Source organism: Pocillopora verrucosa, chromosome 7 (assembly GCF_036669915.1).
Source record: "Pocillopora verrucosa isolate sample1 chromosome 7, ASM3666991v2, whole genome shotgun sequence".
NCBI lineage: Eukaryota > Metazoa > Cnidaria > Anthozoa > Scleractinia > Pocilloporidae > Pocillopora > Pocillopora verrucosa.
This window is the reverse complement of record NC_089318.1, coordinates 22,674,303-22,696,308: the sequence shown is the minus strand read 5'-3', so window position 1 is coordinate 22,696,308 and position 22,006 is coordinate 22,674,303. Positions and strand designations below refer to the sequence as shown.

General features: G+C 39.2%; 2 protein-coding genes and 1 pseudogene across 2 annotated transcripts; 1 reads left to right on the top strand and 2 right to left on the bottom strand.

The window, feature by feature from the left end:
* Positions 1–395: 395 nt before the first annotated feature.
* Positions 396–10,090, bottom strand: LOC131780076 (GTP-binding protein 2-like). Its single transcript, XM_059096694.2, has 11 exons — positions 9,849–10,090; positions 9,747–9,773; positions 7,630–7,917; positions 6,445–6,642; positions 5,793–5,967; positions 4,750–4,966; positions 3,545–3,680; positions 2,959–3,017; positions 2,393–2,564; positions 1,649–1,810; positions 396–1,372 (listed from the first exon to the last, which is right to left on the bottom strand). The coding sequence occupies exons 1-11, from the start codon at positions 9,936–9,938 to the stop codon at positions 1,211–1,213; spliced, it is 1,686 nt and encodes a 561-aa protein (XP_058952677.2). The 5' UTR covers positions 9,939–10,090; the 3' UTR covers positions 396–1,210.
* A 783-nt stretch (positions 10,091–10,873) lies between these two features.
* Positions 10,874–16,718, bottom strand: LOC131780093 (serine/threonine-protein kinase Wnk-like). The gene is made up of 3 exons (XM_059096710.2): positions 16,609–16,718; positions 16,385–16,453; positions 10,874–13,106 (listed from the first exon to the last, which is right to left on the bottom strand). The coding sequence occupies exons 1-3, from the start codon at positions 16,651–16,653 to the stop codon at positions 11,370–11,372; spliced, it is 1,851 nt and encodes a 616-aa protein (XP_058952693.2). The 5' UTR covers positions 16,654–16,718; the 3' UTR covers positions 10,874–11,369.
* Positions 16,719–20,655: 3,937 nt separating this feature from the next.
* Positions 20,656–21,795, top strand: LOC136282620 (uncharacterized; annotated as a pseudogene).
* Positions 21,796–22,006: the final 211 nt, after the last annotated feature.

The window sequence follows — 22,006 nt, the reverse complement described above, 5'->3', positions numbered from 1 at the left end:
ACAGGGAATCTGAGTACAAGTCGAAGTCTCCCAGGTAAAGAATTGACTACTTGAAACAAACAGAACTCAGCTACATAATTATTGGCGAAGTTATACGATTGATGTCATCCAAAAAAATACCGAAGCTCTAATTGGAGAGTGTTGACATAGAAAGGAGTGAACCAGAGGTAAGCTGCGACCGAACTGTTCTCTGGGAGTCAGAAAAGACCTGCTCGTTTGTCACAAGTAGATAAACCTCTGCTATCAAAATATGCACAGAATAATAATAAAAAAACATTGTCCAAGATATAATAGAGTCACTATGACAACTTAGAGGCAACGATATACTAAAACGTGGTTAAATCTCAGTGGTAAAGAAGCCCCTTATACCCAAACAACTGGCCAGAGCTAAATTTTAGAGAAACCAGTCCCCCATTTTACAGTATGGTCAGCACACGTTAGCATCGATAGCACCTTAACACTATTGGCTGTTCAAGCCAAGCTGGTACTGGTTTTAAGTAAAAAACACAAGACACCATTTCAACACCAGCGCTTGTGTATTGTTATTCAATAGGCATTAATAATGTAAACACTGGTTTGTCAAAACATCAAGCGCACTTCATTCAAAGATCACCGGCACACACCATTTTACTCATTTACATCCAGTAAAATTAGTTAAAAACCTTCAATGTTTCTATAATTCAGTGCAGTCGTCACGTTATGTTAAGACCTGTTTGAATACGACATATGATATTACACACGTGTTTAAAGTCGATCTCTAGCTGCAAAAAAAGCTTTTTTTACACCTGAAAGTCTCTTTTGTTCACTAAAGCGTAAAGGGCACATACTGGCTTGCCCACGGAACGTGTCTTCCTTGGCTTTACTCAACAATGAAACCCCTTCCACATCAGTTTTCTGCTTTCCTATTTTAAGAAAAATAGCCTGCCATTGTAGCATTTACCATTCAAATTTATTTTAAAAAATCAGCTTGACTCTTTTAGCCAAAGACAAAACGCCACCTTAAGGCAGATCACCAAAATCGTAGCCAAAGGGAAACTACACTTGCCAATAGTGAAGTGTCTATCCAAAAGGCACGGTTAACACGCTGTTTAGACTGGATCCGCAAACAAGCAGCGTGAGGATTGGCATCCACTCTCCCTAATCCCTCTGTGTTGTGGGCCCCAGCCCTCTGTGAGTATATAGTATCAGTAAGAATTGTGATCGTCTGCTGTCATCTGTTGGTGTCAGGGTTATGGTAAATAACGTTCAGAACCTGTCCAACACCCTTAGTATGTCCTTCCCTGAAAAAGATCCTTGATCCTTGGCGAACATACTCTGGCTGTTTCATGAACCTGAACCGTATTTTTGCTCTTTGACCGGTCCTCAAGGATTCCTGTCAATGCAACACAAGGAATCTTCGTCAAGATTTTGGAAGTCGCAGGAACATCAGTAAAAAAACTAAGTTGGAAAGAATACCACGAGAAATTTTAAAAAATCAATTATAATTGGTTTAGAGTTGCCGTCAGTTACCTAGGAGCTTCTTGTTAGAAAGCAAATGAAACCGCTTTTACCACAAAAAAAAAAAAAATTTCACACAAGGAATATTACCCTCGAGAGAGGTTTACATTTACTAGTCGAGCATAAAATACCACTGCATTTCAATTCGTACCTTGTTCATTTCCTCGATAACAGCCGTTTGAATAACATTTCTAATGTACACAGTAGCTTGAAAGCGTTTGCTTATTGATGTGGTGTGATAAAGAAGAAATACATCAGCCCAGAATCCAATGCAGGAATGAGGCTTTTGAACGGGATCTGTTAGAACCATGCCCTAACCAACGTACAAATTAAGATGTTTAGTTAGCAAGGAGCACTAAAAGAAACTACATTCCGTGACATTTTAGGAGTGGTAAAAGCTGGAGCAATCTTGACAAAATCATATCAGTTTCTAGTCGTAGCTGCTCGAAATTTGAATGGAGACGCTTTTCAACACAGCACTTTAAAACCAAAACCAAAGAAGAGACGACGGCAAATTACGAAAAAGCTAAGAACTCCAAGAAGCCAATAAAAGCGAGAAAGGAAAAAAAAAACGCCTCAGTGTTACTCAACCACGGAAGACGCACCTTTCGAATCTGATTGGCAAAGAGACTGGTGCACGCTTTCGGCCTTAGCACAAGAAGTAGCATGCAAGACCAAAGCGAAATCGAGTTAATTTCCAGACTCAGCTCTGGATAATTTTAACAAAACCAACTTTTTCCTACAGGAGCAAAAATCAAGAGTACATTGTCTAAAACTAATTTTTCGGGTCTTGTCAATATTTGGAGAAAAATTAGAGAAAGATTCATAAAAAGATAGATAACGTTCGAATACGGCTAGGAGTAATGAGATGGCGCATTTTGTGTTCTGAACTTACCTTCCTTAGTAAATTCCTGTCGATACCGCTGATCGCTACCGAAGCAGCCTGGCCTGCTCGTACGACCCTACAGGAGGCGCGGTTCCTTTTCACTGATAACACAGTCACTGGCTGAAAGTTACCACTCGTGGACGGACCGAGTAGAAGTTGATCTCCTTCGCGAAGTACTCCTCTAAAGAATCGAATTAAATCCTTAAATCCATGATTAGACTTCATAACAACTGAGAACTTCGACATTGATTGCAACCCCCCTAGACGCAAAAATTAAACTCACACCGCGATGCTTAATCTATGCAAAACGGTTTTAAGAACCGACAATCATGCGTGAGAATATTGAGACAACTGCTTTAATTTCCCAATGGTTAGTTGTGATGTGACGTTACAGATGATGGAAACCGTAAGCTATCAAGCTTTTACTGAGGCCTAAAACGTTGACTAGACAACACCCACTAGTGATACGCAAGACAAATAAAGGAACTTGACCCACGAGGGACCTGGTACTAGGTTGACCAATCTCAGCATTCATTTGGGCGCCAGCGTTATCAATGTCGTTTACTACTGTTTACCTCTCTAAAGTGCCACCCACAACAGGCCCAGTCCCTGGAACATTGAATATTTCATCCACCTGGAAAATGAAAGTAGTTAAAAAATTAACGAGTAGGAAAAAAATTCTTAAAATACATAATACAATGTATTTCTCTGATTATTGAGTAAGCTTAAGTCCTCAGGATATTTGTAAACTTCTTTAACACAGTAAAGTAAGTGGAAAAGTTAAAGGGTACTACCTGTGAGTGGAATTAGCAGTCAAGTTGCCTGGTATTTCAGCAAACCAAAGTTTTTCTTTTTCACCAAATAAGAAGTTTGACCAACATACAGTTACTGTGATATAAGTTCATTAAATTGTAAGAAATTCCACCTCACTTTGAAGAGGTGGTACATGAGCCCCCTAAATCTCGGTTGCCATAGCCACGCCCTGATTCAGAACGTCATAATACCCTGTCCAAGCATCTTAGTTGGTAGAAATGAGCGAAATAGTGAGCACGCGACAAACGGCGGGGGTCAGCGGCTGTTTCCTTCACCAGCACCACTTGTCGCTTGTCTGCTCCTTTGCCTGTCTCGACTAACTACAGGCGAAATGAAACTTCCTCATACCTGGTATTCTGTTGGTTTTTGGGCTAGTTTCTCCTGGTCCGTGGGTGATCGCGATGGAGGCACTAGATTGAGAAATTTCTTGACCAGATTGAGATTTTCTCCATCCACACAAGACACTGTAAAGATGGGAGTAACCCTAGGGATAAAAGATACTGGTATAAAAGCAATTTTCTTTTTTTTTTTTTAAAGTACTTGAAATTGAATTAGCTTGGATTAAAATCTCAATACAATATTAGTCTTTTAAACATGCACCAGCCTCTCAGATGGAAAACTACAGTTGGATTCCGATAACTCGAACCACGAACCAACTAAAACTTGCGATTATTTTGCCGAAGCTTCAGGAAATTCAAATGGCCACTTGTACGACCTTTCGGCAGATCTCCTCTTTTCTCCATCTAATTCTCTAGAGCGCCAGCAAAATAAGAGCGGCGAGGATGAAAAATAAAAATTTTTTATAAAAAAAATTACCCAAGGGGGTAGGGGTGGGAAGAGAGTTGCATTTACCTTGTGCTTCGCGCTCCTTATGGCGCGCACGCTTTACACTTCCAAGTTCATTGTACAGAAAACATTTAAAACTGCTATTCATATTTAGCCGAATTGTTCGCCGAAGGCGCTGAGAATGTTGTTGCGAGAATTATTCAACAATAGTCACTGAGCCTAAGGCGAATATTTGTTTTAGTATGATTAGTCGGGTGCTTTCGTATTCTATTGTAAATTCTGTTTTATAAAGAAAGCATTGAGTGTATTTTGTTATAATGGTGGTGATAAGTCGCATCAAGATGTACAGGCTGTTTTAACAGATTAATTTAACTCAATAAGAAAAAACTTCACATCTTACTTTTAAAAAGTGTTCCGCCAAACTCAGTAACATCTTTTGTGCTCTTCGCAACTGAATTTTTTCCTATTGCGGATATCAATCTTAACTTTTAACAAAACGTACAGCACTATCCACCGGATAGAGATTTATCCAATGGATAGCGTTATCCACCCTTCAAATAACCGGGGCCTGAGCAATCATACCAAAGGCAATTATGATTCCAAGATTACTACTTTGTGACAGTATATCGATAATATTGATAGAAACAGCTGGGTTCATCTGAACTAATTAAGAGTTTGTTCCATTGAAATAAAGAAAAAACCACTAGTTTTTATTATAATCATATGCAGCGAACTAAGATAAGGAATAAGGAGAGCTGTAATCTTACTGATTCGAGTTGAAGTTAGTTGCAGCTGTAATAACATCGTCTTCAGTTTTGACAACCATTGGCACCTTATTACAGCCAGGAGATTTTAAAAGTCGATCAAGTACTCTGCGCGTCCGTTCCATTGTTGTTGGTAAACAAACATCATTCTTGTTTAGTATTATAAAAGTTGGGACTTTCAATGCCATAACCAAGCCTAAGTGTTCTTTTGTAGTTCCAACTATACATAAAAAGTACAAAAATCAACTTAGTAGGTAAGAAGACAAGAGCCACTGTTTTTATCCTTCCCTCTGAAATCTTTACCAAGTTTGCAATGGAAGAACCTATAAAATTTTGTTTCCTCACGCAGTCCATCCCTCCATCCTCTCCACAAAACTTAACAGCTGACAGACAACTTACTGGGCCATTTGATATCAGTGCAAATAGGGACAACGATAAACACAGAATCTGCTTGTTTCGGAGAATCAGACCGTAAAGTGTTCACTTAACGTTGGGGTAAATTTGGTTCAACATAAAATGATTTTGCTACCATTGTTTATCTCACAAAACGACATAAAAGTCATCATGATCATTAATCATCATCATAAACTTTATTAATGTGTCTTGAATATCTAGCCGATGGGGTTTAAAAACCCCTCTACCAGTAGGGGACACTTAACATAGTTAATAACCACTAACTGTTTTCTAATGAACTATTAAAAAAAGCCTAACAATATAATCAACAATATAATATAATTAAAAACCTATTAACTATAGACTAATGGAATGAATTATTAAAAAGAGAAAAGATTAAGAATTACAAAGGATACAATTGGAACAATTGTCGTCTTCTACCATTACGCTCAAATCAAATTTATGGATATGATTCTTAAAACTAAATAATGATGGGAGGGTTCTAATTTCGCTTGGTAGCTTATTCCACAACTTTGGTCCCATCATTCGTTTGGAAGTTCAAATTTCTAACAATCTTTTTCAATTTCAGTTTGCCCAACGTCAACTGAGAAAAAAGTTGAGTTCACAGCCCTGCTAAGACACGAGTCCTTTACCTATTCCAGCATTTCCAGCGATGACCAACATGGCAAAATCTGGAGAATGACCAGTTAAACCAAAGATTGTTGTTCGTAAATACTTGTGATGCCCAGCTAAATCGATGAAAGTGATCAACTTGGTTGACTGCTCGCAGATGTCTTCTGCCGTTCGAGATTCGCTGTAGTTTACAACCTTGTAAACATAAAACATTTACAAAACTATAACTTGGTTCAAAGCCCGTGAAATATTGACAAACTACAGCCACCTTTCTAAACCTTCCCAAATATGAGTTACCTTTTTCTCTATTAACCCAAATTGTGAAGGTGGTTTTACATTTGATAGCATTTTTAAAAAGTTTTTTTTTTACTGAAGTACCTAACAGGAAGGGTGCTTCTTGGAAGGATGGTGCTTATTAAGAAACTACTTAACTGTACTGATTCCATCGTAGTTGAAGCCTTAAAAATTATAAATAGAGTGGCAATAGATATATGTTTTCCATGTATCCCTTCCATTCAATAAAGAGAGGAAGGATGGGGAGCACTAATTCAAGGGAGGGCACTTATTAGAACATAGGTACTAAAGGAAGGAAATACAGTATTCAAAGCTCTCAATTTTCTATGAAAGTGCACCCAGAGGAAATCTTGTGGCTAACTTTCGATCTTTGCCTACCTCTCCCTTGCTGCTAAATCCAAGTATTTCATGGCTGATACTTGATGTTCGACCTGTTTGTATTTCATGAAGATGTCTGAAAAGATTCAACCTTGCTCGTCCACGGCCATTATCTAGCTCATCATGTGTCAAGACTCCAAGTAATGTGCTCTTTCCAGCATCAACATTCCCCAACACAGCAAGTCTTATGTCAATAAACTGAAAAGAAATTAAATAAATACACAAAAATTAGGGTGAATAAATGCAATTCTTTCTCCCTATAATATACTTTGATTTGTTAACTTTTTGAATGACTGATAATCAGCTTTGATAGCTGATCAAAGTGTGAGGGTAATTCAGTGTTATCAACCGAGTTGAAAACATAAATTAGCCACCGTTAAGAGTTTCAAAGCTGACATTTCAAGCCTTAGCTCTATGTCATTCGCTCTGATGAAGAGCTAACACTCGAAATGTCAGCTTCGTAACTCTTTATGGTGGCCAATTTACATTACAACTCAGTTGATAATACTAAATTTCCTTGTTATACTCTTTCACTGATGCAGAACCACAGTCTCTTTAGAAACTTACCCCCTTTTTTTTATCAAAATGTTGTTTAGTTGAAACAAGAGTATTATCATTGCACAACAAATACAAAGTGTAGGGACACCATCATTTTTAGAAGCTTTGATTTCAAAATGCTCCTTGTCCCTGTTAAAATTTGAGGTCAAGGTTTTCAACTTCATCCACCTTGATTTGGGCAAATATCCATTTTCAGTAGACAAATAGTCCCTTGTTAAAAAAAAAAAGGCCTGAATTTTAAAAATCCAATTTTTTTTCATAGATTCATCATGCTTATGTTTGGTGGGGTGTAAATAAACAAGAGATTAAGAGAATGATAAAGAGATTGATGTCTGACAGCATGACAGTGGATGTTAAAATGAGAAAGGGGTACATATGTTTCCAACATGTCATTCCATTTTTATCAAACATAGAAAACCAAGAACACAGGAACTATTTGGGGAATTTCACCATCCCAGGACAGTTCATACTGGATATTACAAAATGCAAATGTCAAAGTAATTCTACATTATTGGTAGTGTGCTAATTGTAGTCTGACTGGATTCTTCTTCTCCATGCAATAAAATTTCAGAAACATTTCCATTGTGCACCATGAATCAATCAGTATGTCACAAAATCATTACATACCTGCTGATCATCAGGCACTCGTCTCACAAGAACTTCTGCAACCTGTCTGCCATGATTATCTTTCAAAACATAGTTCCTTAATAAAGCAGTATGAGCTCCAAGCTTTGATGCCATGACATTAAGTGTCTTCAGGGAAGACTCCAGCTCTTCCCCAGTCAAACCCACATACATACCATCGTCTCCAACACCAATCTCATAAATTGCTTCTCCTTCACCTTCCTGTAACCGCCACTTCATCTGAGTGACAAGGTGCTCAAGACGAGAAGGAGATGGATTTACAAGCTTCAGCTGTCATATGAATAACAGTAATTTGTATAAGTAACGATATGATTTTGAGTGCAATTTGGTGTTATAAAGCACAAGTAAATTTTCAAAGACAACAAAATAACACAAGCCCATGAGACGAGTGCAATTTGTTAGCTTTTAAAAATTTACAAGTGCTTATTTACACCAAATTGCACTTGAAATCATGTTGTTACTTGTTCATAATTTACATGAAAAATGCATCACAGAAAGTCAAGACACACAAAATTTTGGCTGTGCTTGAGCACTTTTTGTAATTTGTACTTATGTCACAACTTTGCACTCGCGTTAAATGATAAATGCACTTGTTTTTAACCAATCAAATGTGCATTAATTTTTCATGTATATTAGTAAATAAATAATAATAATTAATTTTAACCCTGAGACATTCACAAGGTGGTTCTGTATCCAATTTATCCCAGTCACATTAGAATTCTGAGTGTGTTTCTTAGGTTATGGGAGCAATTTGGAGTTATGAGGGAAAAAACTGGATACCAAGATGTAACCATTCTTGTGTGACACAAGGAAGCCTATTTCTAAAAAGTCTGGGTGATTAGTCACCCTGAAAAGCTGTTTTTTGTTTGCAAATAAACACTCAAGATATAGGCATCAATGGTTATAAAATTTAAGTGATGAAAGTATCAGGAAACAACACAGGAGGGACTAGCAGTGGAGCTCGCAGAGCGTAGCCCCATAATTATATAAAATAGTAGTAACCCATCAAGCCGAAAAAATTTGGATGTATGACCGTACGACTGTACAAGGTGCTACTTTTAACATGTGTGGTCAACTGCACTGCAGGCATGCCAACACCACGGCTTTGTTCAGTAGTCCAGTGGTCAGTGCACTGGGCTCCAAGTTGGACGACCCCGGTTCTAGTCTTGGCCAGGGCAAGGCGTTGTGCCCTTGAGACATACGGGAAAAAAATGCGAGCTCCGCTTTTAGGCTTGGCTAAATCTATATATTATTTACGGTAAAAACCTAACAGAATATTTCTATGATTAAATCGAATAATATCGCTTTGGTCTGATAAAGTTGTCAAGAAGATTACTGCATTAAACAGTGCATATCATTCATTCTCTTTTATCCCTTAGGCAGTTTAAGTTATTTTAAGCCAAGAGTAACATCTGATTGTGTTAAGTGTCATCACTTCTATGCTTGATATTGTAAAAAGAAATTCTGTCTTGGTCACTCATGGGAGTTAAAAGGTGAACTACTTTAAAGAGAAGTTTGTAGTTGCCAGAAGGAAGGATTATGAATCAGATCTTGGGAGTTAACGGGTACCATCTTTATTTCACGACGGTAGTGTTAGAAACTCGATTCCCACCGACATTTTTTTTCAGTTGAATACTTAGAATTTTTTTCCTCGTTCAAGGAAACTCCACAGAACAAAACTTAGATATTCCATCCAACTAAATCAACACCAGGGTCCAGGTGTTCCTCGACTTCAATTTCACTTTCTTGATAAATCTATCCTTCTCTCGGAAACATTCACCTCTCGCTCGAGCGGGCTTAAATTTAATATATTCAGACTAAGTCCCCAGCAATAATATTTTGCCACGAAGCACTATTTTGGAGATGGCGCATCCAGGTAAAATATTACATCATCATCATACTAAAAAGTAGCATCGAAAGTTTCTAATGGCGAATTTCCTCGATAACAACTGCAACCGTTTCAGTTCTATTCCAACAGTGATCAACTCGAACGAGATGATGAAAACCGTTTGCTATTTCCAAGCTTAGAATTTTTCCCGCTTGACAAGGTAATCTCATCCAGTTTGAGACCCAGGTCAGAACCATGCTGAAGAACTCACCTTATACTCTACGTTTCCTTCTTCAACCTGCAAATCATCAAGCGCAGAATCATATTAAACTGAGGAAATCAAGCTTGTACCTAAACGAAAATACCTACTAACCTCAGGAGGCAGGCACTCCGGCATTGAAGCCCGGGCTTTCGGTGTTCCGCTCCCTGATGGTGTTTCGAATAAATGGATGAAGGATTCCATTCTTGGTGCAAAGGTATTGTTATCGGTGAAAATTCCCACATCGATACCATCAGGAACCGTCTATCGCTCTTGCCAGTACAACATTATTAGGCGGTTGATTTTGTTGTTATTATTGTCGGCTCGGTTCATCATTATGCCACCAGGCGACGGTGAAAAGGGCCCGGATGTAAGATATACTGACGTCACAAAAGAAAGAGGAAAATTGGTGACTAATCAAACACACGATTACCAAAGTTGCTGAGTCGACTATATCATACTTTTCACCACATTTCGAGGCTTTATATCCGAAAACTTGCGTTGCACCATGAGCTGCAATATTGCATTGGTAAAATTTCACAGTAGTGCGGAATCCAGGGTAGCTCGGCCAATTTTTTTATTGATTTAAATTCAAAATAGAGAGCAATACTTCATTATCCCTGATGTTAAAATCAAAGTGAAGAGCAGAAGACTGTCCGTTCATTTTTATTTTGAAGACAACGAAAATGAAATTTTGCTCTCCATTTTGATTTTGGCGTCATGGATAAAGAATTTTTGCTGACATGAGAAATGAAACTTAGAACAGCGAACGCATCCACAACTCAAAGCAGAGTTCAGAGACAAGCGCAAATAACATGAGTAAAAACGGGATTGAAATCGGTGACGAAATTTAAAACGCCAATGAAATGAAACGAAAGTGGCAGAGCCACCTGAGATAACGCAGGTCGAAGTCAAGCAAGATATATTAGGGTCGGTGGGAAGTGGTGGATATTTACCTCGCCGCTTCGTGGCTCGGTAAACATCCAGCACTAGCTGGATACTTCACTTCGGTAAATAGTTGTTAATAATCACCCTGCAATGTGAAGCACTCAGTTTCAAATGGCCCTCGCGCAAATTCGTAATGATTTTAAGGAGAAAACGAGTAAAGTGAAAGAAAATGCAGTTGCTCTAATAATCACCCGAGTATAATCATATTAAGACAAATGTTCTCCTCAGACTCTTGTTATTATTGCAGAATAATCATTTAACAGTCTTATGTACGAAACTGCATCAGTCAAACAAGTCAAGTCAAGTAACAGAGTCGCCTCACAAAGTTCATTCAACAAATATTGACTTCAACCAATCGAAACAAGGAGCTGTTATAAACAATAATCTCCTCTGCATGTTCCCAATATACAACGCAGAGGAATTTGCGGGAAAACTGCCCGGCCCAAAACTAAATTCAAGATGGTATGCACCTAACTATCCTTAAAACAAAAGCTCCTTTTTTCCATTTCGTATTTTTCAAAACAACCAACTTACATTTCTTCCAAACTATTTAAAGAAAATAAAGAGGATGATGATGGAGATAGGAAGAATCCTGAAGTCAATAAATAGGAAAAATAATAAAGATCTCGTACTGAAAGCACTTTGGAAATGATAAGCCACGAGTTGGATCTGTATCAAAAATTCACGTTAAATAGTTGCAGCAGAGTTAGTTTTGCTTTTCAGCGTACGCTCCCGTTTCATGCGGCGCATAAAGGAATCCATTGCTTTGCGGCAGCACCTCCACACCATATCTCTGTCAGACGGTAATGTACGATAAACCTGGAAGACAATTTCTTTAATGATTTCCACTCTGTTCGGGTCGACTCTGTCTTTCCCTCTGGCTCCTGAAATGTTCTTGCCATCAAGTTCCTCCAAGGTAAACAATTCGCGCATCAGGCGCACGGCAAAATTCATCGTGGAGGTGGACTTTGCCTGCATCGCAATAATATTGTCACGTGAAATGGGAAAGTTGGAATTTTCAGGCAGCGTAAGCTCAGTTATTTTTGCCATTTTACGTTGAATCAGACGGCCTTGAGCTGTCGATAAACCAGGATGCAAATTCGTCACGTTACACGAGGAAGTTAAACTGGAAGCTTCGACGCTAATAGATTCCATAGCAGTGTCTGTATCGCTGTTCTCCATCGCTCCGTCACTCGAGTGGGATTCAGTCAAGTTAACATTAGACCGCTTATAATTTGTTGTTGACGCAGTTGACTGGCTTTCTTTTGACTGAGATTTGATAGGTGCGCTCACCGCTTGGTCTCCCTTCGTAAAACATTTCTTTTGCTTTCCTGGCAAAGGTATATTCGAATGGTTAGCTAAGTTATCTGTATTTAACTGATTTACCATCGTAACAGTAGTGGAATGACTTTCCGTCTTTGATTCAATCGATCCGTTTCCTGTCATGACAGAATTTGGGCCACTTTCGCACTGTTTGTCTATCAAGTTGGGATTATACTTGTTTTCTGCTTGCAGCCCATTTATTCCAACACTGGATTTAGCGCCGATAATCGCCATAATCTGATCTATCTTATGCTCCATTCTCACTAACACTGGAAGGATCAAAGCAAGTTTATCATCTTGAAGAGCACTAAGCATACTCATGGTGGATGAATGAGGAGATGTATGAGAAGACAGGACGCAAGGCTGGAGAGGCGCTTGGATAGCGCTGTTTAACAACGGTGAGGGAAACAGATTTGGAGGGAGAGTGAACTGGGCGAGTGAAGCTAAAGATGGGGTACTCTCCAATGGTCCAGAGTGCGGAAGTAGCTGCCCTGCCGGTTGCGGAGCCCGAAGAGTATTATTTGGAGCCTGAAGCACGGTTTGCAGAGTTTGGGGTGCTACTTGGAGCACGGTCTGTGGAAGCTGAAAGAGTGTCTGAGGAGGCTGAAGCGAAGCTTGTGAAGCCTGTAGCAGACTTTGTGGCGGTTGAAGCAAACTTTGTGTGGGCTGCAAAATTGTTTGAGAAGAGTGTGACACTGTGTGGGTAAGCTGTGGTGTAGTATTTAGAGGCCGCATAGAAACTTGTAGGGGTTGGGATGTAGTGATCTGTGATTGCATCACCATTTGTGAAGACTGAGACACAGTTGGTTGAGTCTGATGAGCAGCTTCTTGGAGCTGCATTGATGCCTGTAAAGGTTGACCTGTTGGCAGCTGTGGCGCTGTTTTTACTATTTGATCCCCCCCTGATAGTGGATGCAGTTTCTGTACCAACTGCATCAACTGAGGCAGTGTATGTAGCGGCTCACCGGCAGTTTCTGTAGGTTGCAATACTGTGTTCGTAGGCTGCAGAACTGTCTGTAGAGTATGAGATGGTGTTTGTTGGGAAAGAGATCCTTGTCTTGGAGGTAACTGCAGGGCAGGCTGTTCCTCTGCTGCTGTAGCCTAATCAAGGTAAATATTAACAATCAACAGTTAGAAACCTGTTGATGAGGAAAGAAATTGAAAAAAAAAAAAAAAAGGCTGGTCAGTTGAAAGCTCGGAAAGGAAATTAATTTTATTTTCACAGTGGGTTTGATGGATCTTGTAAATCTTTACCTTATCATACTAGGGGGAAGGGGAGAGTCCCTTCCCAGAAGCTCCTTGAACTAAGCAACAACCTAATTCCCAGAAGTTAGTCACTTACAGAACATAATATTGAACAACAGAGAGTAGAGTTTTCAGCTCTTGTAACCACTGAGCTGTAAATCTCTGAGGTATCACTGGGGTTTTTTCAAAGGAGGTTCACAGTTACCAATTTCTGCTCAGCTTGAGTGAAGTAGCTTATGGTGCTGTTACTCCTTGTGTATCAAGGGGCTACAGTTCAAGAAACCAACAAGGACCAGCAAACACTGGAAACGAATTTTTGCCCTGTAGACGAGGGAAGGTGGCACCTTTTCCTAAACCTGAATTATGATATTTGTATGAAAAATCATCTCACAACAGTAGGGATCGCAGCACCCCAGTTCTTTGGCATTGTCACATCTGGTTCTCTGACACCCTAACAAATTCCCCATTATCTTCTTTCTCACTTCTCTTTCTTTGGACAATTTTGGAAAGAAAGTGTCTGGCCACATGATTTGCATATTACACAACTTGGTTTTTAAGGTTTTCCTTCCAAGGTTTCTTTTGAGTATTTCCTAAAAAAAACCCCACAATTTAGGCTTTGTTTTTATTCTCCTTCTTCAATCTGTGTCACCTTTGAAACTTTTGAACATTGCACTGGCAGCCAGGAAGAGACAGGAAACTTGAATTAATCTTAAGGTTTTTAAGATTAACTTTCAAATGCATTGCCTAAGAGCTATAGGCAATGAATTTCATTGTAAGTTGAAAGTTTAACCATGATCCACCATTAGAGGGGAATAAGTATGTCATCTAAAGAGAGTATCTTATTTAACCCTTTAACTCCCAAGATCTGACTGTTAATTCTCCCCTCTAGCTGCTATGTATTTCCTTGTAAATTAGTTACAAGAATTTGGTGTTAGATCAAGAAAACAACTTCTACATGACACATTTGAGTATTCTCATTACTTGTTTGCTGGATACTGCATGGATATCATAGGAGGAAGTTACTTGTTAATCGCATCTGGAAGTTAAGGGGTTAAACACAATTTCCCAGACCAGCTGTTTCACCTGCCACTAAGAGTGCTTTAAAGTAGTCTGAAATATTTGGTACATTTGAAAGAAAATGTGCTACATTGGATTATTCCAGATAAGCAAATGCACTTATTACAGCTTACCATTTACACCCTTACATTAGAGTTCACATTCTCTACACTGTCCTTTTTACATTTCCTATGGTACTGACTAGGAGAATTTGTTTGATAATCAAGAGTGTTTTAACCTGGTGATCAATTCCTTTATTCTCATGACCTTTACATTACATTCAAGCTGGATAATGAAAGGAGAAATTAGAACCCATTTGTTCCTAGGATATTTAAATCTTTAACAGCCAAACTAAGAACACAAAAATTGCAAACCCAGGGTGACAGAAAAATCCTGCCCTCTTTTAACATCAGTGGCCAGTCAGTTAGAGGTAAGAGGAATTTCAAAACTGAAAGAGAGGAATTGGAGGATTTCAATAAATTCTCTCAATCATTCTGGTCCATACAGTGATTAAACCTACCAACCTTTTCAGAATCCAAGAAGGGAAAATTTTCTTTTGAAATTGGGGATATTCTATAGAGGACTTGGTCATGTTACAAGACGCCTGAAGATTTTTAAGGATACTCCATAGATTTTGGCACAGAAAATGTGTATATCATGTCTGTAATGGTGCAAGTTTTTCCTTGGGCAGCAAGTGTGAGCTGGTGAGAGATCACAGATTTTGATCCCTACAGGTTGCATACTCACACCTCTGAGGTGAGATTTGATGACATAAGATATTTCAAGTAATAAAAGCATAAAAGATAATAAGACAGTTGTTAAGACATTGAGGGAGACAACTATCTGTTGAGCGACTTATCTAACAAACCTGCAAACTCAGAAAGGTTGTAAAAGGGAAGGTGAGGAATGATCACGAAGAAACAAAATAAAAGAAAATTTGAGACTGTTTGGGCCAACATAAAACTGACAGCAGTGGCGGCTTCTCAGACTTTTACAAGGCTCAGTGATACCATATTTCCTCAAATAGGGCCCTAGGTGCTTCTTTATAATTTTGGCCAATAAAGGAGGGGTGCTTATGGGAAAGAATGTACTTAATCAAGGGGGCACTTATTAAGTAATCATGAACTTTACTGATTCAGTTACAGTACAAGCTTAAAAATTTACAAATAAAGTGGCAATAGAAACAGGATCTCTTATTTGAGCATGGGCACTTATTCAATGAAATTCAGTAATAATGTTGAGGAGAATATTCCCCTTGTTAATTTACTGAAGTGGAACCACAGTACCCATGCATTTGGCACGAAATATTACTAACTAGATTAAATAATGGCAGCTAAGTTTGATTTGTTGATTTATGTTTTATGAGGACGCAGAACAAAAACGATGAGATTTCCGCACGGCACTGTATCTTGTTATGCATACAGTTCTTGGAAAAAGAAGACATTAATGGCTTTGTTTTGTAATAGTACAGGGCTGTGTGGAAATCTTAGACCGAACATAAAATTAAGCTCTACGAAGAAAATTAGTTTAGAATAGTGGCTGCGTGCCCATGCGGTTAAAATATTGAAGAAAGTGAACTGAAAAAATAACATTTATATACACATTCTAGTTCTAAACAACAACAATAATTGATATTTGAGAAAGGATGTTTATAACAAATTGATTGGGGAAGAAAAAAGGCAATAAGTAACACTTTTTGTTACTCGTACGTAATATAAGGTCTAGTTAAAAGACATCCCGCAAAATCGCAAAGCAGAACTTTTAAAATGGCGCCCAAATATGACTGCGGTGAGAGCAAATCGAGACAAACCCTCAGTAGGTGATTCTTCCCGTGTAAATTATTTTTTCTTCACAAAAATCAAATTCGAAATGTATATTTTACGAGCAGAGCTTACGTAGGATCGGAGAAGTATGCAATTAAATATCGTGAAGGAAAATTAGGTGAGCGGGAAACATTAAATTGGATGCAACGCGATGCGAGCGCACCGGTGATTTGTGACTACAACAAAACCGCGTTCGCTGCATTGTTGATTTGAGGCTGTTTTATCTCTCTAAGCATTTAAAAAAGCATTGCAAACCTGAGTAATCGATTTTCTAGGTCTCCTTTTTCTCGTCTTCTCTCTCAGCTTTCCAGAAACTTTTCGCTCCTGCGGAAATACGAGAAGGTTTAAATTCACGCTTTCGTGTACTTTCCTTAGGACTATTGCAAAGCTGATAAGCAAAGTAGTTCGATAAAATGAAATTTTACGCAAAATGCTTTCCTTCTTGGCTTTTAAATAAATTATATTGAAAAATATCTCACCGTATTATTGTCCTTTAGTTCTTGATTGTCATTTGATTCCCACATAACTGTAGATTGGGAACTCGTTGGAAGAGTTTTCGAAACGAGACGTTAATCGAGAATTGCGTTTGACTTTCGTTTACGAGCGAGCACTCAATTGTGAGTGACAGGTTAAATTCAAACAGTAGCCAATCATGTTGATTTATCTCGCATACTCAAATTAGCCTCTAAGATTACCAGACCGCGACCGCAAACTTCCTAATATGAACGGTCTTGGAAAAAAAAAAGATGAAATTAAGCAAAAATTCTAGAATTGAAATAACGAATTATTGTATAATTATGGTATCTGACGATACAGATGATGGAGAGAACCGGTTACCTCGAAAGAAAGGGTTATTTCTTCATCATAGCAACATGAAACTGTTATTCTGTATTCTATTTTTAGCTGGCCTGTTCCAGGTGAGTTCGGTTAGTAACTTGGAGCGCGATAGGAAACGAAAGCAGCTGAGGAGTGAGCTAAGTTTGGCTAGGGTAATCTGTTTCTACTGAACGGATGTGGAATCTTGACGCGGCTTATAATCAGATAGCATCAACCCTAACTCCGAGTTTCGTTATCATGTTTGGTTCAACAAATAGTCAATGATTATTCGTGAGCCTTCGACTTTTACTCAGATTTTCAAAAAAAAGAGATACATTTACAGAAAAAGAGACATTACAGTAAAATGTAATTTGCCTCAGAATTGCTAGTCTAGACAAATAAAGCTAAAATTGTTATATCTGTCGGTACTTGCTCCACGACCCTCTTGTCCTGAATTGGACTGTTTTTTTATTTAGTCACAGCTCCTAACTACCTCGTACCAATTTTCTTAATTATGCCAGTCATTCATCGCAATCGAGTGTTGCGTTTTCCGTTTAACATTTCGCTTAGGTCATAGTAGAAAAATTATTTAGGTATTGGTCGCGACAAGTTTGAGCAAGTTTGTGTGGGAGAGTGCATGTTATGTTCGCTCAACATCTCGGAGATTATACGACGCTGGAACTTATGTAATGTGTCTCAGGAGGGGCGACTTTAGGAACAGCAGAGGAACAGAATAAGAGAGATGGTTAGTATTTAAGCTCGTCAAAGAAATAGCGGGGAAAGACGTTTTTCGTCTGAGTCCCCATGAGAAATCGAACCTCAGACCTTCGGATTCCGCGCTCCTATGCTCTACCACTGAGCCACAGAGACTCTATAGAACTATGGTGGACTTTGGAACAGCTCTGAAAATTAGGAAAAAACAAGACACACACACGTGTAACCCCTAAGGTTATGCTGAATAATGATATGTCTTGTCAGGAAGTTTAAATACCAAGATAACTGCTACGACTACTCATTTGGGTTTAAAATTGGGGGTCTCGAAAAGCCATTTCCTGCGTTTTTCGCAGAGCATTTTCAGTATATCTGTAAAGTACGAGGGAAAATGCATCAGTAAGTGCCCGTTGTTTATTTTCCCAATCTCTTGTGCTATCGGTAATATAAGGTACAGTGTTATTAAATTTAGCCTCGGCTTACTACAGAAAGTTGTACATATATTTATACACCGCATTTGCAGGAACGAAGTCTTCCATGGACTGATTTTTCATTGCCGCTCCAAAAAATACTGAGGCTGATCATTATAACCTCTCGCGACGTCTAAATATAACCTCTTACGACATTTAACCTTAAGGAGAAAGTAACTCTCGACGAAAAGAAGGTACAATCGTACTATTCTGCTTAGGTTTATTCCGCTTACATTAGAAACGTCTAAAGTGTTTGGGATTTTGGTTTGACAGCAACAAGTCTACAGTCGAAAGAATTGGTCGTGAAATCGAAGGGCGGGTTTCCAAACTTCTCCACCAATAGCTCAATTCTCTCTTGGGTTACAAGGTGTAGATCGAAAACTCCATGTGTAGTACCCACAAGCCACTGTAGAAGGCTTTCCACACTGGGATAGAAATCCCTCGTATATTTGGGATGATAGCTCTCCTTGCTCTTCTTAAAGAAGATGTCAACTTCTCAAAAAACCTGAATAATTAACCAATGTGATAAGCGGCCGAACATTAAAATACAATAATGCTCCATTAGCGCTTACACTAAACGCTCAAACACATCTAATGGTCTAACAATTCATGGGCGGTATTACGATAATGACACAATTCGTATGCATATATATAAGTATTTTATGCCGGGTGAAGCCACCAACTTTGTTGGATCAATTTTCAAATTGTGTTAATATAAACAGGTCAGTGAAAACTGGTCTGTAATAATGTTCATCTTGAGAAAAAATTACCTCCCCTTCCTCCCCCCCAAGAAAAAACCCCCGGCTTTAACTCCCCCCCCCCTCACTACTATCAAATATACCGAGTAAAAGAGCAAGTATTTGTCTGTCAATGTAAAGTGTTTTCTTAGAAATATTCCGTTAGATTCAGACTTGTCTGACACAAATAAGTAGTCGTAGTGGTTGATCGTGACATATGTGGCATACGACGATTGTGAGATGCAGTTGATAACCCTTTCGAGAAACTGTAGGAGCCAACAAAACCCATAAAATCGCTTGCAGCTGTTGACCTCATAAGTGCTCACACGCGCAATAAGTTTTAAAGAGTGAATATGCATACTAATCCAGCTATGTCCAAATTAATGATAAAAGCATGAAACTTTGGCTTCCCTGTGGTTAAACGTTAAATATACCTGTTTACGTAATTTTCTGAATCACGATTGGTAAAACCTGTTTACCTTAGAAATATAAAGATTAGGTCTCTGGTTGACTTGACATTCTCCTCCTTTACTTTAGTAAAATTAATTAGCTATTATGAATAAGCTTTGGTTAACAGATTTTGGATACCTGTGGTAAATTGTTCCGCTAAACTTCTCTGAACGGCGCTTTAGGTGAAATCCTAAAATGTTCTCCTATCTAACCAAAATTCAACAAACGATTGATGTAATGCCTAATTCTTAGTCGATCTACTGTATTCGTTAGTGACACCGTTGTAAATATTTATGGCTGTTGGCAGTTGCTGCCACATTTGCACAAACCAGTACATGCCAAATAAGCCTTTAAGTTCTTGCATTGTCCTCTACATGAGGCTATGCATCCGCATCGAATAAGTTCGTGACAAGGTTCCTTTGCTTGCAGTAGAGCTTTCGAGAATGGTAACCATGAGTCGTTGAGCTGCCGCCACCCCTGTCTGATGGGCTTGGAAGCACTGGCTGACAAAGGAAGGCCCCATACGTAGGCTGCATAGCCTAACCAAGTACATGGACCATGAGGCGAGTATCTGCCTCTTCATGCATGCAAGGCACAAGTAATCTCATCTACCCTCGGGGTAAGAGCATTTCCTGTTCGTGCGCATCTTATGCACGGGCAGGAGAATGCTAATGTTATAGGGGAAGGAGGCGCAGTTGATCTCACAGAGAATCCATCAGCTTTGAGAAGATGGATGGTGGCTGGTCCTGAGCTCTCCAGGATGATTCAAGAGTTCGAAGGTAGCAACAATCAAACAGAGGAAAATGACCATCATGAGCAGAAGTCAGGTATCCAGAAAGCATTAAGACGGACTGAATACACTATCTTCATTCAAGAACTTGGCAACCCGTTCCCTAGAGGAAGGAGGAAACCTGATGGCGATTCATATCTGGGATAATATGGTTGATACGGTGGTAAAAACTGTTCGCAGTGTTACAAAAATTGGTGAGAAACAGTTCAATTAGTTTGCCAATGAGCGGTTTGTCACAAACTTTCAAGAAGAATAATCTTCCCACTTTCACGTCGACGAAAAGGGAGACCGTGAAAGACGAAAGTAGAAGTTTTGAGGGATGACTGTGTCTTATTCTTGCGACTTCACATAGCTTGTCAGATTCGTGATGGAAACACGGAAGATTTCTTCAAGTATGAGAACCAACCATGGCCGCCACCTCTTTCGCAGCTTTGTCAGCTTAGAGGAGGACAGAAGGCAGACTTGGCGCTGTGTTTACCCAGCACATCAGCAGAGATCGCAACTCAACCAGTCGCTGATGTAGTTACTCTTGATGGAACTGCTATTGTGCAGATGCTACAGCCAAGAACAGCACGCACGTTTGATGAATACTTAAGTACCGTGTACGCCCCTTACATCCTAAAACACCTGGAAACGGCGAGAAGGGCTGATTTAATCTGGGATGTCTATCAGGATGATTTAATGAAGAGATCATTGCGAGAAAAGAGAGGCTCTGGACAAAGGCGCAATATACTAGCATCAACAAGAATTCCTGCTGACTAGAAAGGCTTTCTGCGAGTGGTTTAATCACAAATATTTATATTCATATTATTTAAGGTGGTTTCACTGAAGGTTCTCGAGGGTCAGAGCACCTACTCTATCTATGATGAGGGTATCCTATCGAGTACTGAAAGAACGGAGATGAGCTTACTTGCGCCTTGCACACATGAAGAGGAAGATAGTGGCCTTACGGTCCATGTATTCGATACAACCTCAAAGGGACATTGATGAAATAGAATTAGAAACAACGATACAGATGTTGTACTTACTATTTCAGTGGCTAGCACTCTTCCAAGAGATGAACTCTGGATCACCTTTGGGTCTGGAAAGAATGTACAGAATATCCTTGCACTTACCATAACAATGTCCCTGGGTCCTGATAAAGCCTCGACCCTACCAATGTTCCATGCACCAACTGGGTGTGATACTGTTTCGTCTTTTAGAGGGCGTGGAAAGAAAACGGCTTGGGATGTGTGGAACTTGTTTTCTCAACTGACACCAGTGCTAAAAGTCCTCAAAGCATCACCCCAAGAGATCACAGAGGAGTGCATGGCTGTGCTTGAGAGGTTTGTTGTCCCTATATATGACCGTAAAACAGCCTTACGAAAGTAAACGAGGAGCAATAAAAGCTCTTTTCAAAGAGGTCTAGAAGCTTAGACAGTATCCCTCCCACTAGAGCATGACTTGAGCAGCACGTCAAAACAGCAGTGTTCCAAGAAGGCTACGTATGAGGCCAAACCCTCCTTCGTCAGAAAGTGCTTCCACAACTCATGGTCACCATTCTGGAAAGCTCTACCTCAAGGAAAGGAATCTTGTCACGAACTTATTCGATGTGGATGCAGAGCCTCATGTAAGGGACGATGCTATTGCTTAAAAGCTAATTTGGCATGCACTGGTTTGTGCAACTGTGGCGGCAACTGCCAACAGCCATAACTATTTACAACGGTGTCACTAACGACTAGAGTAGATCGACTAAGAATTAGGCATTATATCAATCGTTTGTTGAATTTTGGTTAGATAGGAGAACATTTTAGGATTTCACCTAAAGCGCCGTTCAGAGAAGTTTAGCCGAACGATTTACCACAGGTATCCCAAATCTGTTAACCAAAGCTTATTTATTATAGCTGGTTAATTTTACTAAAGT

Coding starts and splice junctions, on each gene's coding strand:
- LOC131780076 (XM_059096694.2), bottom strand. CDS start 9,938: ATGGAATCCTTCATCCATTTATTCGAAACACCATCAGGGAGCGGAACA. Junction 6,643..7,629: donor GAGTGCCTGATGATCAGCAG/GTATGTAATGAT, acceptor ATTTCTTTTCAG/TTTATTGACATAAGACTTGC. Junction 1,373..1,648: donor TTATCGAGGAAATGAACAAG/GTACGAATTGAA, acceptor TTGCATTGACAG/GAATCCTTGAGGACCGGTCA.
- LOC131780093 (XM_059096710.2), bottom strand. CDS start 16,653: ATGTGGGAATCAAATGACAATCAAGAACTAAAGGACAATAATACG. Junction 16,454..16,608: donor AACTAAAGGACAATAATACG/GTGAGATATTTT, acceptor GTATTTCCGCAG/GAGCGAAAAGTTTCTGGAAA. Junction 13,107..16,384: donor CTAGAAAATCGATTACTCAG/GTTTGCAATGCT, acceptor TACCTTGATTAG/GCTACAGCAGCAGAGGAACA.